Source organism: Pocillopora verrucosa, chromosome 5, assembly GCF_036669915.1.
Source record: "Pocillopora verrucosa isolate sample1 chromosome 5, ASM3666991v2, whole genome shotgun sequence".
In the NCBI taxonomy this organism is placed as follows: Eukaryota; Metazoa; Cnidaria; class Anthozoa; order Scleractinia; family Pocilloporidae; genus Pocillopora; species Pocillopora verrucosa.
The window spans coordinates 23983493-24001972 of NC_089316.1; the positions used below are offsets into that span (position 1 = coordinate 23983493).

The 18480-nt window shown below is 38.3% G+C and overlaps 2 protein-coding genes across 2 annotated transcripts; one reads left to right on the plus strand and one right to left on the minus strand.

The window, feature by feature from the left end:
- Positions 1–2393: 2393 nt before the first annotated feature.
- Positions 2394–5339, plus strand: LOC131776767 (meiotic recombination protein REC114-like). Its single transcript, XM_059092980.2, has 5 exons — positions 2394–2615; positions 2731–2820; positions 3309–3392; positions 3806–4069; positions 4771–5339. The coding sequence occupies exons 1-5, from the start codon at positions 2508–2510 to the stop codon at positions 4936–4938; spliced, it is 714 nt and encodes a 237-aa protein (XP_058948963.2). The 5' UTR covers positions 2394–2507; the 3' UTR covers positions 4939–5339.
- Positions 5340–5436: 97 nt separating this feature from the next.
- Positions 5437–18480, minus strand: LOC131776766 (uncharacterized). The gene is made up of 14 exons (XM_059092979.2): positions 18261–18480; positions 17857–18162; positions 16631–16948; positions 15859–16176; positions 15309–15620; positions 14368–14878; positions 11687–11829; positions 10353–10679; positions 9448–9762; positions 8772–9146; positions 7819–8142; positions 7466–7556; positions 6969–7108; positions 5437–6344 (listed from the first exon to the last, which is right to left on the minus strand). Exons 1-14 carry the CDS (start codon positions 18340–18342, stop codon positions 6109–6111), a joined length of 3798 nt encoding a protein of 1265 aa, XP_058948962.1. The 5' UTR covers positions 18343–18480; the 3' UTR covers positions 5437–6108.

The following is an 18480-nucleotide window of genomic DNA, read 5'->3' on the forward strand; positions in this document are numbered from 1 at the left end:
GACAAGCAACCTCTCAGACTTATCCACTGATAACAATCAATAGGTTAATAGCTAAGTCATCAACAACCTTTTCACCTCAAATTAGAGCCTCGCGCATCAGATACGGATACTCTGCATTTTGATTGAAACATGCTTAAACTTATACCTTATTGTTACTGTTCAGAAAATGATTTTTTTACAAACTGGCAAGATTAGAGATTTGAGAATTGCATTTTAAATAAAATGAAGAACCAGAAGGTAGCCTCAGGAAAACTAAAACAAAAATGAAATAATAAAAGAAATAAATAATAATTCTCTGCTCATCAAGGTCTTCAAGCCTGTACTTTCTTACTTAACAGGCGTTAAGTCCGTTTTCGTTTATTCAGCTGCTGATAAATTTCAGAGAGGCGAGCAATAGATTAAAAAAGTGACAAGTTATTTAAACACTCGGATACAAGATCGTTTATTCGTAACTGCACAGGGCTTTGTGTAATGACCGGCAAACGATCTTCAGTGCAGGTACCGAGAGCTATCGAACAATGTGAACGGCGCTTACAGCTGATCGAAACAAAAGGACTAACTTTTGAGTTTTTGATCGCATAAATCTTGGCCGGAATTTAAAATACAACCAAAATACTTCCCATTCTGTGATTAAAATACCCGATTGCCATGAGTATCGACTAAAATGGTACGTAAGAATTCACATTAGGAACGCACACGGAAAACATGACAAATCCATGATTTTTACGTTGCAGAGCCCAGCCAAAATACTCTTGATTCTTGTGAAACAAGACGAGATTACTTCTGATATATAAAGCTAGAAACCTTTGGCTAATATGAAAAAAATAATTAGCTTCCTTACCGATGTTCCGTACGAATATTCTAGGAGCCACAACTCCATCACGCTTCACACTCTGAGGCATGCACGCTTCGGCGGACTTGCATTGGACGGAAAAGCAACCACCATTGACAAGCAAGGCCAATTCACACGAATCGTTTGCACAACACAGCTCTTTGCAAGTGGTCATGCTTGTAGTACGTTTGAGAATTGAAAAGTCTCCAGCAAGCGCCCCATCTCTAAGAGTTGCACTGTTCCATTCGCGACCACCTCTAGTGCACTTTCTAAAGTTGCTCTTATTCGAGGCCACAATTCCTACAAAAAACGTAAATTTCTATTAGAAGCGGCGGTAATTTCCCAACGAGTTTACGTTCGCAGTGAAGAAAGAATCACACCAACCTAAAACCACGAATAAATAAAACAGAAAGAGGCACGCTTGGAGTCGTGATTTCCTACAGGACGCGCAACAGACAGAAGCCATTGCATATCCAACTCAAGTCACGTTCGATTCGAATTGTTTTAACCTCCAAACGAGATTTTGCGATGTTATGTTCCACAAGAAACGTTGACCTGTAAAATTTCAAATACGGATGCTTCCTGGTAAGTGATACGCATCTTTGGAACTCGAGAAATGAACTTAACAACGTCACATTGCAGTTCAAATTCCTGTAGTTTATCACTTCCTTCGACACACAACCGCCATCTTGATCGGAAGCTGTTTATGGTTTATTGATTACCATGACGTAACGCATACGGGGATCTCGTGACGTCCGAAGCTTACTGGTTTGAAATCAGCCGATGGCGAAATAGCCGTCGGAAAGTTGTTTCTCAGGTGAGGAGAGAGATTTTAGTGTATTCTCTCCTTTGGGGCTATCATGATAAGTATAAAACAGAAGTGGGAAAGAACATAGGAGGTTCCTACTAACAATCATGAGATAAAATGAATTCAAAAAAAAAAAAATCACGTTACCTGGCATATTTTTCACTTCTTCAAGAATGTAATATTCACATCCCTATCTTTTTTAAGATGAGTTCCTACTTTGGTGATATTTTTCGTTTACAGTTCCATTGCTTTTTTATTTGATATATATGCCTGAACCCGCTTAAGCTTCCTTTAACGTGTGTAAATTCCCTTTATAACTGGGCTAAGAAAGTTGTACAGGAATACACTAGCAATGCCGTCTTTGCCCAAGAAAATCGCATAAAAGAGTTGCCAGGACAGATAAATAGTTTCTGGAAAAATTTCTTTTCTTGAGTGAGACAATACATTGAACTTTCATTCAATGGCCATTCTTCGTTAAGGTTGCTGGTTTTTTTTTTCTTTTTTTTTTTTTTTTCAATAGCCATTCCTTGTTTAGTTTGCTCGTTTTTTGTTTTGTTTTGTTTTGCTTTTGTTTTGTTTTGTTTTGATTTTTTCTTCGTTTGCTCGTTTGTTTGTGTTTTTATCTGTTTGTTTAGAATCCATCCAAGCCACTTCTGTCCAGTTTGGTTGTGGCGGGAAAAATTCCCGCCAAAAATTCAATGCAGCTCGCGCCGGACGCGTTTGCCAAGTGAAAACAGTAAAACAGTTCACAAAAGTTAGCCTTCCTTGCTAGAAGCAGTCGTTTAGCTAATTAGCGATTGAAATCAAAACAAAATTGAGCTAGACTAATCAGTTATCCCCTGTCCTTTCGTAAAACATACGGACAAGATGCTTTCAACAAATGCAGTAGCTCGATCCTGGCCGTTGGAAAAATACGCAAAGTTTATTTACACTGGAGAGAGCGGAGGGCAAACTGAAAGTCAGGGATACTGGAAGGTTTGTTCGTGGCTTTGCTATAGTCTACACATCGAAATAATGTGAGTTTTGTTGGCTACAGATGATAACTGAGGTCTTCTAATTGACCATTTCTTATTTGGTTTTAAATTTACAGCAATTTTCGTCCGCCGAAGGTGGTTTTGAGGCCTTACAAGTGTCGTTGTTAGAATCAAACATGATTGTCTGCGAGGGAAAAGTGATGCACGTCAGTTTTTACTTTATTCTTGTTTGTTCAAAAGTCTGAAAGCGTTGTTGTAGTATTTTATTTAATGAGTTTTTGTTACTGATTTACTGACTTAAGCTACAGCTGAATGAGTTAAGAAAGTATTTCAATCGGTTCGAGTATCCAAAGGACTTGATGGTCACTACCGTTTGTATGGAGAATGAAGCCAAGACAGGGAAAAAACTAAGCCAAAAATCGTTTATTGCAGTACGAAAACATTGGAACGTCTTCCTTATCTGTATTTTTGTTTCACTCTCAACTTCTCATCTAAATTTAAAACGACTCTTCCCTACCTTTAATTATTATTTTCCGTATGTCTGTTTAATTATATATTTTTTGCCTACAGCAATTGTATTTTAAAAACAAATTTATCGGAATTCAATTCACTGCTATGAATATACAAAACAATTAAGAATAGATGTTTAAAATGTTCAAATCATATTATACAGTCGTTATTCGTCAATTTTCAGGAAAGTTTCTCTTTGTTTAATGCCAGCAAGTGGTTGAAAGGCATTGTCAAAGGCGATAGTATGCTGTTTCTTTACAGGATGAATGTAAGTATTATTATCTGCCACGTTTTGTTGTTGTTGTTGTTTTTAACCCGCGTTCGGCATTAATACATGTCATACAAAGGAGACAGATTTCTTGCGTTAGTAAACTTCGCCCACGAGCTCGTGTTGTTAAAAGATCTGAGCTTTTAAATACTTCTGTGATATTCTGAGGTTCAGCAATTATGTTCATGGTGACTGTAATATTTTTCCATCTAAACGAAAAAAAGAACATTTGTGCTGTGTTTCCGTTGGTTTTGCAGCTTACAAGAAATGTGTAATGATATTTCACTTTCTTGAGCTATTCTTTCGTCAGACATGTATATATGCGCTACTGCCTTTGAGCTGCAACCGGCCGGCCTGAGTCTAAGCAATAAGGTACTTTTGGAAAACTTAAAACTATATTTGTTTATTTACAGAACGATTGCCGGCGATTCAGAATCAAATTTAAAAGAAGCGCTGATCGATTAGCGATAGAAAACTGCCGCCATTTTGTTTCCGAGATCTCGCCCAAGATTCCTGTGAGAGAGCTGCCAGCGTCTACTGAGTCTGACTCGCAAGTTCCAATGGAAGACTCTCAACTTATTTTATCGGATTCCCAGCCAACCAATAGAGGAACTACCGACAGTGCCAGCTGTGGATCTGCTTCCGTTGGTCTAACACTTCCTGTCTTAGCAAATAAGGTTCGTACAAAACGATAACTGTCGGAAATCGCCGTTATGGACGAGACTGTACTTCGTGGTAATATGAAAAATTCATCGTTTCACTGTGAAAAATAACTTTTGCGATAAAATCTGTAGACATCAATCGGGATGAAGTATTAAGAGTAAGGAAAAATCGAAACAGTCGTTGGCTGTTTTAAACTGGATTTTTGCGCCGATAATGGATAGTTTGACACATTTCGGTTGCCATTATTATGTGCATGATCCACTAGGGACTCTGCGAATCAAAGAGCTGTCGTTTGATAATAATAGTGGCAACTGTATTACGTCATACGACCCAAGAGGGCGCCTCCGGGAAATTCAAACATCAATGTAGCTTGTATTTTCTTCCAGTTTTTATACATTTTGGTTCTTGTTTCTCAATATTTCTGAACGAATCTCATAGTACAGGACATTTTTGTTAGTTTAATGGCTAGTGGAGCTTGTTTAGTTCGCTATATACCCAACTGGTGGTAGTCGGCTTATACTTGATTGGCGACGAAAGCACAAAAGTGATTATTTTTAGCGTAGGCTGTGTGATATAAACCAATAAACAAGGAGTAAAATACCATCGTTTCCCTCTCAAAAACGAATTTGCAATCCTGTGAAGAAAGCATGAAAGTACGATCGAAGGAGAGGGGAGAGGAGACACTAAGTTTGACATCGATTTTTTCCTGTCACAGATTACATCGGTAGAATCTCGCTTGGATGCAGTACAGAGCGGTAGTAACCTTATTGCACCACAAGACCAATTAAGCCTGATGATAAGACTCTGTTTGACCGACAGTAACTTCCCTGACTTCGTGGAAGCTGTGGAAAAGGAACTGAAAAGCCTTACATCCCTAGAATAAAGGAGAACCGATTGATATATACAGGTGTAAGGATGCTCGCTTGCCTGATGTTAAGATGTGTAGAAGTTTTGTCTACCAGGTGCCTAATAATATCATGGGTCGTTAAGAAGGACAGACCGGAACGTGTTCGAAACCTTCGCTATTCTTGTCTTTACAACGCTTTGGGTTGTCACATGACTTCTTATCTTTCAATCAACCTCATGCCCGATGCGAATGAACTTCTTAACCCTAACCCCTAAACACGTGTGAGTCACGCTTACGGCCAGCTTTATCAACTGAACAGCGATGAATTAGAAAGGCAAAATTACTTTTTTTCCTATTCAAGTCTTGTTGTGGCAAAAAGAGGAGAATTTCTCAATTTACCCTTTCTCCTATTGAGTACTGGTATTATTTATTTTACTCGAGCATCACCTTTCTCCATTTTTCAGTCATTCAATACGAAAACAAAACAATAGAGAGCAAAGGCAAACCGCGAAACCTCAAAGAGGAACAACCAGATCAAAGATAAAACATTTTATTTTCGTTTTACATGGTTAATTACAAATTATAAATACAATGCCAAGGGCTTCTCGGTTTTGTCAGTCTCTCTCCTCCTACTGTCTAAAATTTCCTATTTACACCACTGAGATCTAAACACAGCTTACACAATCTAAAAAAATGCGCAGAAAGCAACTAAGTGACATCCTTCAGCAAAAGTCTTTTCCCCTCAATCACAACTGAGGCATGAGAAATCAACAAATGAGATCTTACTAGGTGACTGCGCTAAGATCTAACCATTACAAGTGCCTAAGTACATGCAGAACCTAGAAAACTCCTTTTACATTTTCTCATTTGAACATTGGAGAAATCTACGATAGCGGTAAATGAGTTAAGCTTATAGTCTCCTTCTAAAATAACGGACCTGCATTTTAAAGGCATTTTACGACAGAGACAAACATTAAATATTCCAGTCATATTATTAAGGATGCGATGTTTGCTAAGAATGATTCAGGCGGCCTTGTACATTTAATGAAACTCTTCGATACCTCTTCCATCAGCTCCTAGAAGATGCTTTTTTTTGTTTTCTTTTCTTTTTGTTCTTTTATGAAAAAGTTTACTTCTAACCATGCCGACCATGCTAAATTAAAGAGAAATAGATCTTCTCTGTTATAATGCTTTGCCTTTCACACGTTATAAGTTCTGCATTGCTCGTCTCGACTTGGAATCCAAGCTTATGACACTGGGTCCGTTAAATCTTTCCACAGAGCATGGTGGCGGAGGGCCGTTATAACTGAGGGATTTCTTAATAGACTGCGCTTCTTTAAGGGACGGAATTCTGTTCCGGCGAGGCACCTCTGTGTCCTCATCTGAATCACTTTCACTATCGCTCAAAAACATCGGGCCGTTTTTTATGCACTTGGGGTCCCCTGGAAAGAGAAGAAAATCTTCATCATCTTTCAGTACGGGAGAAAGTAAAGAAGCAGACTGATTATATGCAATAAATCAGTGTTCAACATCGTGCCTGATGCTCTTCGTCTAGAACAAGAAAGAACTGGGGATGGGAGTGCACCCCTTTCTGCTCCTCAGGCTCCAAAGTTGCTGACTAGAGATTCATATACAGACTTTAAAAATATCGACGGCCTTCCTTATTAAATGATTCGTTTCCTATCACTTCACAGGACCATTTTTTTACAAAGATCAAGACGAAAAATCCTAGATACAATGTCTGACGTGCAAAACTTTTAGTAGTTACTTGAATTTACATTCCCTAAATAATCTAAAAGCAAGGGAAAAAGCCTTCTTTCGAGTGAAAAATGTTCATGGCTTATCATTCTTTTATATATATATATATATATATATATATATATATATATATATATATATATACATATATATATATATATATATTTTTTTTTTTTTGTAAACTTTAATAAATTTGCTTCTCAAAGCAAAAATATATTGTTCTCGCAATAAGATGTTGCGATTGAAGAATCTAGGTCCTGTCTACACGCCAAAGTTAAAGAAAGAAAAGTACCAAACTCGCTATTTACCGAAGTTATTGTATTGTTGGCCAAACTTTTGTAGATTCCAGCCCTGTGGTAACATTTCTAGTCCTTGAGGTGAATCACCGCATTCGTTCATCATGGTAAATCTGTCACTTGGTTCGTCTTTCGATCGCAGTCGTCTCCCACTAAACCAAAGACACATAAGTTGTTACAAACAAAACTTTGAGAACGGAAATGACTCTTCATGACAATGGAAGTGAAAAACATGAAAAGGATTCTGAGGGAAATTGCAGATGTATTTAACGCAGGAAGATCAACTTTGATAAGATAACTATCTAAAGAACACTGCTAGAATAGCAGAAAAGATCACTATCTATAAAAGCTCTTGACGGTTAAATTCTCCTTGCCGCACTTAGGAAATGTTTAGAGAGAGAGTGGAAAATATGCATACTAACGTTAGGGTGTAAAGGGTTAATATTGTATTAATGTTGCCTCCCTGACGAATTTAGTTTGTAACATGTCACTGCTGCCAATTTACTTACCGATGCCAACAGGTACAGAGGGTCCACATAATTCCAGTTATGCCGATACCAATAGCGATAGAGCCGACTATGATGTACCACAAACTCCAGTCTTCAAGATATGCAAACAACATTTCTCAGATTAGTTTTTGTTTCGTTTTAACGCCTTTGTAGCAAATCACTTGCTGGAAGGGTTTCCATATAAGGTGCTTTTTTATAATACACGAGGAGGTCAGCTTGGATTTGTATATCGTTAAGTGAGAATATGCCCTATCGCGATGCAACTATCAAGAAAAAGTTGTATCGAGAATGAAATCGTAGACAAAGCCTTTTAAAATCAGGACAAAGGTTTAGTTTCTTTTTAGTTAACTGACCTGTGCCTGGTTCTTCGACCTTTTTCCTCGAGGTGATATACGCAATCTGCGATCCTTTATTGGCTGTAGGATGAACTGGTACAGGTACGCAAAGCTCTTTACTTGCGCAGTCTCCAGCGTAACAGTTTTCTCCTAAAACCAAGGCCAGGTCACATGTCTGCTCAGCACAACAAAGAGCTGCGCATGTCTCGATGCTATCCACTTCGGCTATGTGCGTGAAGTTTCCAGCTCTAAGACCTCCTAATAAAGTATGGTTGTACAAGATGTGGCTACGAGTACATTTAGGAATGGCTGTATAGTCAGCACCTTCGTCCTCGAGCAGTTCTGCGATAGAAAAACACGTAGAATAGTCAGCATCGATGAATTTACTTAGTTTCAGAGTTATTAAGAGCCTCCCATCCGTTGTCAATTTTTACCCCACAAGGGTCAAACGGCTTACTTTTTTCCATCAGTCCGCCTAAAAAGGCTAGAATTTGATTCGTATCGCACTCGTAAACATGCACCCAGGATGCTTCCGGTGTACAAAAAATATTTCAAAGTCGTGTCGATTTTGGTATTATGCATCTTCTCGTCGAGAATGAACGCGATAAAGCTAATATCATTTTCGGTACTCTCATTCTAAAGCACTTCATTCTTATATAAAATATCAGTGAAATGGCTAAGGCTTTCAGAACTCCCATCTTTCCTAGTAAGAACGCACCAGCTGGTATAGATCTACCGGCGCGTTATCAAAAATGTGTCGGTCTGATTGTTTATACTACTGGATATCTATTCCATTACAGATAGTGACTAGGTTACGATTTGTCTGAGTTTCGCATTTGATTGTTTTAAACATTGCGAGTTTGGAGGACCACTCACAGAGCGAAATAAAGAAATCCTGGGTTACTGTGGAAACTCAGTTGTATAGCACTGAACACTGAAAAAGAGTAAGTACAAATTTAACACTGCGATACCTGTTTCGTTTATTTTTGGCGCCCACTTTAAGAACGCTATTCTGGGGTAGAACTTGGAAGGCTGAGCGGGAATTGTCTGACAAACTCTACCACTTGAGCATGTAACTGAGTAACAGTAGCTTCCCAGCATGAAGGCTAAATCACCACTCCCCAGTTCGCACGTTTTTCCAATGCACTCCTGCATGTTTTTAGTCTTTCCCAGTGATGTAAAGTTTCCGGATTTAATTCCTCCGAGCAAAGTGACGTTTGGGTAGATTTTGCTAGCCGAGCACGTGCTAGTTTTTAGTATGGTTGGGTGAGGCAACTTGTCGCTGATAATCTCATGTATTTTCATGGTTGGTATTTCTGAACTTGGTGCTGTTGGGAGGACGTTTGCTGTGGAAAGAAGTGGAATAAGTGATGGCTATGCTCAAGGTGTAAATCTCCTCACTAATTCACATATTTCTCATGGTGGAAGTTATGAGATTCTAGTCCCAAGTGTAAAATGCTTAGTCGACAAGCGTTGTTAATGTATCATAACCTTTAACCTGTGAGCCAACTCCTAGATATTTTTTACTGACACTCGAATCCAACTTTCTTCTCTTTATACCTGTATCTGATAACTTTTTGAATACTGCTAAATGCCGAAAAGTACTCTTTTGTAAATGTAATTAAAATGTAGAGTAATCAATGTTACCTTTTCTCGCTGGCCTCTGAAGCTCTCTACGCCTGATGAAGGCTATTTGCGGGTCATATTTCGTGGGCCTCGCCTTGACTGCCTGACAGAGCTCCTCACTGAAACAGTCTACTGCTATACATGTTCCTCCTATCATGAAGGCCAGGTCGCAAGTCTTACGCTCGCAGCAGAGTGCAATGCACATGTGCATGTTCTTCTCGTCACCAAGGTCGCTGAAATTTCCGGCTTTTATTCCACCTCTTAGAGTCACATTCTTTAAAATTGGACTCTGGGTACAATGAAGTTCCTCCTGAGTCGACGGATCTTCCACTGAAACTGAAATGTGGGCCCGCAATCAAAATGAGAAAGTGGTTTCACTTTCATGTCACTTCCTCCCTACCCCCCGCCCCCCCCCCCTTGTTCTGAGGCATAAATTGGTTGATATTGAAGCTATTTGGTTTGAAAGGAATGCTATTTTACAAAAGGAAACGTTACAGAAACTCCTTAAATTAAGTTTTCTTTAAATGTATGTTTTTTTAGCGGAAGGGAAGGTAAACGAACGCAGGGAATGCTTCTTGACGCTTTCTAATTCGTTGCGTCAAGCGTTGTACGAAACAGAATCGATTCAGCTTCGTTTCAGCAGAGATTTAATTAACGCAGAAGTAAAAAATGTCTAACTTGCTTTGGAACTGAGCAATATATATATGTAAATATTACAGCATAGTTGCGAAGTCGTAACCAAATGCAAAAGAATCCTAAAGCTACTGCTCATTTTGAAACTCAGTCAAAGTTGATCTCGTAGGTGCTAATATTTAAGTATAAGATCCAGGAAATACGGAGCTTTTTAAACATCTACTTTTTGTTACATTTGAAATAAAATAAATCTGCACACAGCATATTTGAAACAAAAAATCTACGGCACTAACCTGCAATTTGATCCTTTGCCGGGTTTACAGCAATCGGTCGCACGGCTGCAATCTTGACTGTAACATTGCTAGGCTTTACAGTAGTAATCTCACAGTGTTTCTTACTAAAACAGTCAACACCATAGCAGTGATTTCCAGGCATAAAAGCCATCTCACAGTCATCCTTGTCACAGCACATCTGGATACAGGTCTCCATGTCTTCAGCTTTGCCAAGTCGCGAGAATTTCCCGGCACGCAGCTCATGTCGAAGAGTGACATTAGAAAGTATCGGCCCGTGCGGGCATTTCAGAGGTTTGACATTGGTTATTTCTGATACAAGGCTTTCCTCTAAAATTAATAGAAAATGATAATCATAATATTAATGATAGTTATGATGATAATTTTATTAATAACAATGATAATAATTTTTTTTACAGTCGATAAAAAGTAATGAAAACTCTAATTTACTGCTTGGCCAAAATTTAATTCTAGTTTATCAAGTTTCCTCCACATTGCACGGGTCGCAAGGACTGAAAAGTTTTCAATACATGTAAGATGTCGCAAATAATTTTGCCTACTTATACAGCCAAAGCTTAGTTTTCCTAAGTCAAGGGCACAAAACGACATTTGAGAAGTTTCCAATTATTCGTGATAACAACAAATCTAGACATTTCAATTAGTAATTATAAATACGATTGAGAGAGATACATAACTATGTTAATATTCCTTCTACTTAGCTTGACTGGTGAAAACATTTCCCCGAGGGGGAATATATCGCGAAATATTACTTTTCTTTTTTCTATTTAAAATGTGCAACGAAACTCTTGGCTGGGTTAGTGTCTAGAGTAAAGTCCTTTCCATATTGCACAAAGTTGTATTTATAGCGATCTCTGCATATTTTTCTTTCTTATTCATTAACTAATTACATCAAATAAGGTCCACGGTCTGTGTACCCTATAGATAGGGAATTAGAGGTAATTTAACGTGAAGAAAACAAGCGAAATTTTGGAGCAATATTATTGTCGAGCTGAATTTTGTTTAGCGAATTTGAACATGAACTTACCAGTTGAAGCATAAGAAAACTTGAAAAGCAAAACAAGCGATATAGGCAGCGGCAGTTTTCCAAAGCCCATAACTTTGACAGACAAACATTAATCGGAATTTCAGAGATATATAGATTTCTCCTAGTGATAGATCTTTGCTCTGATGCGAAACGTACTGGGCGAGGCGTTGCGAAAAATTTCTTATTCCACGTGTTTCAGCTCATTTTGTATGCAACAAAAGCCCATATCCACCTTGAATTTTCCTTTTGTAATAAACATAAAATTCATCAGACCGGTGACTCTATCACGAACCATTCCCTGTTTTTGTTACCATGGCAAACAAAGCCTTTTGAATGCGCAGGGCGTGTTGCTGTGAATAACCTGCAGTGCGAGACAAAGCTGATGGCAGGTGATACAGGTGGGCGTTGTATAAGGCGAATAAGACAGGAGTCTTTCTATCAATTAGAAATGCTGTATGATGATCAGGATAGGATGACTGTGTAACAATCGAAAAGCTGTTTCGATGTGTCTGATAAAGCCCTATTGCTTAAGTTAGCGTTCATCCAATATACTGTAGTCTTCTCATCTATAGGCGTTGTTTAAATCGGCCTCGCGCGTTTTCTAACCGACCAAGCTACTTTGTCTAAACAACACCGTGAACGTATAACAAAAGAGGAAGAAAACGATTTTAGTCATGAAACTTAAAGGCCATTTATACATCATGTTGAGATTCAACTTAAAACGAGATGATAAAGGTACAGAGTACCTATCATTAATTTATTAATTCCCAACCCTCGACGACCGAGCGAAGTTTAAAAATTGCAAGGTTTGCGAACAAATTGTACACGTGATGAAATGACTTTGAGTGTAATGTGAAACACATAAGTAAGAATTCAGTATTTTCAAAACTCGAACAGTTCATGCTTCCCAAAAGAGTTTTTTACTTTAATGGTAAGCAGTGTCTTCAAGTAGGTTTATCATTTCTGAGAGAGCAAATGGAAATAACTGACTGGTTGCTTTCAAACAGGATTAACATCCTCGATATTGAAGTGTATGGAAAGAGAAGAGAAAAAAGGAAAAGAGATAAAATTACAAGCGAAACATGAGAACAAAAAAACACTAACGGCGATTCTTTAAAGAATTTCGTATGCATATTTATGTAACACAGAACACATAATTCCCAAGACATTTTTGTTTATTTCTTTCATTTAAACATTAAAAAAACCCCTCGTATCTGTACAAACTTATATTAGAAAAATTATATCAAAGAGTTAAACTGGCCATGGAAAAAAAGGGTTAAATGCAGTAAATTTTTTATTCTTGCATATGTCCCGCTACCACCATAGGTTTGTGGAAGGAAAAACAGTAAATGTGGAAATGTGTATAAGAGGCAAAATGTTAGTCAATCAATCAATCAATCGGTCTGTTCTTAACAGACATTTCGAATTGATTGAGCCCGCGGTTTTTGCAGTACACGTCGTCGTCGGTACACGTCGTAGTACTTTACTGTGCCTCGACTCCAATTATTGTAAGATTGCTTAGTAAATTCGGAAATCTATTGAATTGATTACTTTTTCTTCACTATAGCAGTGAGACCCCTACATGTTTTTAAAATCAGAATCGTTTGTAAAGCAGTAAGTTTACTTGTATTTAAAAAAGTAAATAACAAAAAAGAAAGGAAAGAACCTTCTTGTTATATCAGTCATGAAGTTTGACTGATTGAAACAGGTTGATTTTCTACATAAAACTATCGTCTAGTGATAACGTAATTTACACGCTTGAAATCGCTATATCAGTAGAGGTATTTTTCACATGGCACTGAAGCATAGATCTGGATTTTTTACAGCTGTTTACTCAAAAACTTTAAGTGGACCGGATCATTTAAAAATATAGTCTATTCTTGGGTACAAATATGTTTTAGGCGCTATTCAGAGGTCATCTTAATTTTCGCCTGACGGCTACATGACTCTAAATTAGTCTGCGTCATTCTCTCGCACGTAAAATCTATTGCTTTATCATAATTATAATGATAACGATTATAATAATATTCACAGTGATAATGATAATAATTATGATTATAATGATGATAATGATAACTATAATGATATTGAAAATGACAAAGGTAAGTCTAATAGTACAGCAATTGGCTGATCTTCGAGAGTGATATTGACGAATCTTACTATCGAAGGATGCCTTGATTGATTCGTGGCCAACCCCTGGCAAGTTTGTTAAAATCAAGCCTTAGTGTAGCATTGAGAAATGCTATACTCTTATCAAAGTTATGTCTGCGGTGACAATTCGTAGCTTAAGCGTTTGTCCTACTTTGTTAGCCACTATAGAAATATTATTCGTAACAATTCAATTTCACCCTATTCCGCCACTGTTGTTAAGTTTTGCCTGCTTGAGGCGAATAAGTAGCTTTGGCGTTTTCTTGTAGGACCCAGAAAACCAGAAATTTCTACAAAATTTTTGTTTGTTTCAAAGGAAAAGCCAATTATGCGTCAGAGAACTAAATCGCAAACGTCAAAAAGTGTTTGCCGGTGTTTCTAAGGTCAGCTTGCATTTTCTAAACATTTTTGTAGTTGGTCAGTACAAAATTGACTAATCAAATAAAAGTGTTCGCAGTTTTCTGATTTCACAGAAAACCTTTGGTGTGTGTACGTCTCTAGCCTATTACAGGCGTTAAGTCGGTGAAATGGAGCAAAATAGTAAACGGCCCGATAGGAGCGCCGGAACGAACAAAGCTAAAGGCTTGGGTCGGGTTATGTAAGGGAGGGAGGTAGGTTTGGGTGGAGTAGCCTCTTTCCTTTACGCGATCCAAGCCTCACGCTCCTTCCACTCCGTCGCTACTATCGTGCCGGTTACTACTTTCCTCCGTTTCACAGACTGAACGCCTGGAACAGGACAGTACGTCTCTTTCAGATTAAAGCTAAAATACAAACTCTTATTATGGTACTCAGAGCCAATCAAACCGTTGGTACATATAACATTACGTATTTCTACTGTCTACCTTTCTGTGCATTTGGCGCTTGTATCTGTCTCGGTCAAGTTTACGCCTTGTATCCGATATAGGCACGTCGGATAACTGCTCACGAAAAGTATTTTTATTTAAATGCTCACTTCGACGTTTTCTGACGCTTTGTGGAGCAAGTAAATTGCTCTTTGTCCTGGCGTAAATATAAACAATTCTGGGGGCGTAAATCGATGACCGCGCCCGCACAGCCTCGCACAGTTTCTCGTTAAAACACATGACTGAAAAGCAGTTGTTTTTCAACATAAATGCGACATCGCAGCTTTTTGAGATGCAGCATATTTCAACACAAGCTCTCATGTTTGGGACCTTTCCCCGATCCCGAAAATGTCCAGTAGAAATCCCGCCTCGCAGAGTGACGTTTGTCATCACCTCACTGTTTGTGCAGTAGCCCTCTTCCTTAGTATCTAGGTCCTCTCGATCTTGGGTGTCATTAGCTTGATGTATTGTCTCAGTCTTGGTCTGAGTATGCTCTGGGAGGAAATGAAATCATAGTTAGGCACAACCCACTTTCGTCATTTTATTGTGAAGCAAATAATATAAATGCTTACAGTTCCATAGGCCTCGATGAACTACCTGCTATTTACGAACTAAACACAGCTGTAAATAATAAATAGTGTTTTGGAGCGAAAGAACGGTACATTTATAAGAGCTTATTGACATTTTGGAACATCCTTGAATGACGACCAGTGACAACTAAATGCTTCAAATAGTTTTAGTGTTTTTGTTGCCGTTTTTGCCTCGTGTTTACCATGGCTATCGCAGATAAATGTCCCCTGAAATAAAAGAAAATGTTCCCTGACATACAAGAAGCCAATTAGTAAGTATTACCCTTACATCAGTTTTAATCGTTGTACCCGGTTGAACTTCATTGTATTCTAGTTTTACATCGATTTTTCTCACCTTTCTTGTTCTGACTCCCAATATCTCTTCTAACGTAGGAAAGTCTGGGGTAAAAATCAGAAGAAGGAGCTGGCACCTCTTCGCAGAGTTCTTCGCTGGCACACGTGATAGCATAACAAGAGTCCCTTAACATCAGGGCGATATCACAAGTATTTCTCTTACAACACAAATGAACACATGCTTCCATACTGTCCACGTGACCAATTGGAGTGAATTTTCCCGCGGAAAGTCCACCGCGGAGTGTAACGTCATATGATACAACGCTAGGTCTGCAATACATGCCGTTACCAATGGCTATTTCTTGTGGGAGAGCTGTACAAAAGAAAGTGGGAAACACTGGTTTTGAACAACTTCTGTATAGTTGTAAGTAATCCGATTATTTTGACTGCACATTGTGACGTGAAAATAATGAAGTTATTTTCAACTAATTTTTTCAAAATGATCTGAATTCACTTTGATTCCTCATGGGATTCAGAACTTTGTCTCACGCATGTGATATGATGTAAAAACATCTTTTTATAAATTGAAATTTTCACAATGTATGACATACCTTCCTCATCTCGACTTGTTATGTATGATAACCTCGGACTCAGGTTGGTCAGTAAACCAGACTTGCGCGCAAGTACAGGCTGACAGAGATCCTCGTTGTAACAATTTACCGCGTAACAGTTCGCCTCTAACATCAGTGCCACGTCGCAATCCTTTCTACCGCAACACATACGAATGCATGTCGATATCTCGGATATTTTACCCAAATCTGTGAAGTTACCAGCCTTTATTCCACCTTTTAGTGTCGAGTTGTATTTTATATCACTGTTTTTGCACATAAGTTTTGAGTTTGTAGCTGGAAGGTTGCTCAAAGTTATAGCTGTAAAGAAGAATGTGTTGTAAAAAGATTAGGCCAAAGATAGGAAAAAATTGACGCATATTGTGAATTACTTGATGATAATTGATAATTTAGTCCTCATTCAAGATCCAAAAGATATGATCTATCATTTTCCTACTTAGGCCTTACATTAAAAGTTGAAATCTTTATAGTAATTTGTTTAATCAGAAAGAAGATTTGGATTCAGAAAACTGATTTACTCAAAATAATGACATACGATAAATCAGTCGCACGGCCTTAACAACTCAGTGTCTGCAGAAATATGAAACATAGCTGGGCACAAAATTGTCGCGACAAGCACGTGATCTGGAATCGATAGCCATAACACTTGCAGGCTACTTTCAGCAATTTCACTTTTCGTTCATTATTTTGCTAGTTCTCTTTACGCGACTTGTAATCATGTGCTGTAACTAAAGATCTAAGCAAACCTACATACCTGTGTCCTCGGTGACATTTGTGACCCATCTTCGCACAAATGCCACAGTAGGCTGATAATTCTTAGTCTCAGATTTCACTGTCTTACATAGTTCTTTAGTAAAACAAGATACTAAGAAACAATGCCCTTTTATGATTAGAGCTAGGTCGCACTTTTCTGAAACACAGCAAAGTCGTGTACAGGAATCCACGCTTTCCACAGTTCCTACATCCGTGAAGTTTCCAGCAGAAATTCCACCTTTTAAGGTCACGCCGTCCTCTGCTTTGCTTTCTGCACACTTCAGATTCTGCGGAACAGGGTGAATTCTACGACTGTTACCTACAAATGAGATACACATGGACACCTGGAGCTCAGCTAAGACAACAAGGTAATGATTTCAGCCATGGAGAAAAATTCCTTTTTCACTCCGACATTCAGACTTTTTCGTTCAACTTCATCAACCGCTAAGAATGAGATAAAAGGCGAACTTTGATTAAAAAAAAAAACCTTGAACTGGAAAAACTATGATCTTAAATTTCGAGAATCTCCGTCTGTATAGACAATTATTTCAACGATTATGTTTAAATTTGCAGTTCGCCGTGAACTAATTTTTCAGATCAAAATTTGAGATGAAAGCAATAAAACTATTAAGCCAACGAAATTAGGCAAACTTTCTCAAAGCTAAAGTTAAATTAAATTGTAAGGTCTAACAAGGTATAAAAGTGCTTAGCGTGCTCGAGAACGAGTAGAAGGGTCAATATAAGGACGGACAACTCTGAAGAGCAAACAAGAATAAACGCCGCTATCTAAAAGGGAAGGCATGCTACTTTTGCTGCTCCATTAAACTTACGGATTTCGATTAGTGCTCCAAGCCTAATGGTGAGAGACGCCTTCGCCCGCGGGATACGAATCAAAACTCAGAATTACAAAATCCCTGATGATCACGTAGTATTGACGCGGGGCTGATCAATTGGTCAAAAATTCATCAAAATTTCAAACGTATTTTACAAGGTATCGCCCGTCATTCAACGCTGAGTCGCGTGAGCCAAAGGACGCATCGTCTTTAAAAAATACGCTCTTTTGTTTATGAGATTCATGGTATTAAATCAAGGCAGTGGGTTTCCAATTTTTAGTAACTTGTAGCGTCTTGTACGACGACTTGTTTCAAAGAGATGTATTTCTGCATCATTTTATTGAATACTTTACTCGCGATTGAAAAAAAAAATGTCTCTGTATCTTGCACCTACCTTCCTCTCCTTTTATTGTGACATGAGAAATCATCAACGAAGATGGCGCTTTCTTCGCTAGTACAGCAGTACACAATTCTTCACTGAAGCATTGTACCCCATAGCAGTTTTTGCCGGACATGAGCGCGACGTCGCAACCCTTTTCCTCGCAGCACAAGCGAATACAAAGTTGCATTGCAACAAACTGAGCCAATTTCTTAAAACTTCCTGCGTTAATTCCACCACGAAGAGTTACGTTTTGGCGAATCGGGCTCTGCGCACAGGATTCGATGGGACCCTGTAAGTTCTTTGTACTGTTTGATAAAGCTGCAGATTCGAGAATATCACGGGAGTTATTACAAATCATTACAAGCGTTAATTTGAGTGAAATATCCGCTACAAAAACAAAAAGGAATCTTGCATACCCTTCGCTGTAGCAATTAATGACAACAGTAGTACTAGAAGTAGAATGACGGAGATTGTTTGCCACCTATATTGTTTCCTCATGGTACCATGGTGAAGTTTGTAAAGGGGCAACCCGCCTTCACCGATAACACATTCTTTGCATCTTCTGCAGTTCACCTCATGTTGAATTTTGAAGCAAAATGATGCATTTTCTTACGGAAAATTCGTAAGGAAGTTGAT

Bases quoted from the DNA above. Each gene is read 5' to 3' on its own strand.
- LOC131776767 (XM_059092980.2), top strand. From the start codon at position 2,508: ATGCTTTCAACAAATGCAGTAGCTCGATCCTGGCCGTTGGAAAAATAC. The intron at 2,616-2,730 runs GTTTGTTCGTGG...TTAAATTTACAG, and splicing joins AAAGTCAGGGATACTGGAAG to CAATTTTCGTCCGCCGAAGG. The intron at 3,393-3,805 runs GTAAGTATTATT...GTTTATTTACAG, and splicing joins TGTTTCTTTACAGGATGAAT to AACGATTGCCGGCGATTCAG.
- LOC131776766 (XM_059092979.2), bottom strand. From the start codon at position 18,342: ATGAGGAAACAATATAGGTGGCAAACAATCTCCGTCATTCTACTTCTA. The intron at 16,949-17,856 runs GTAGGTGCAAGA...TCTCATTTGTAG, and splicing joins CACAATAAAAGGAGAGGAAG to GTAACAGTCGTAGAATTCAC. The intron at 9,763-10,352 runs GTTAGTGCCGTA...CCCACATTTCAG, and splicing joins GGCAAAGGATCAAATTGCAG to TTTCAGTGGAAGATCCGTCG.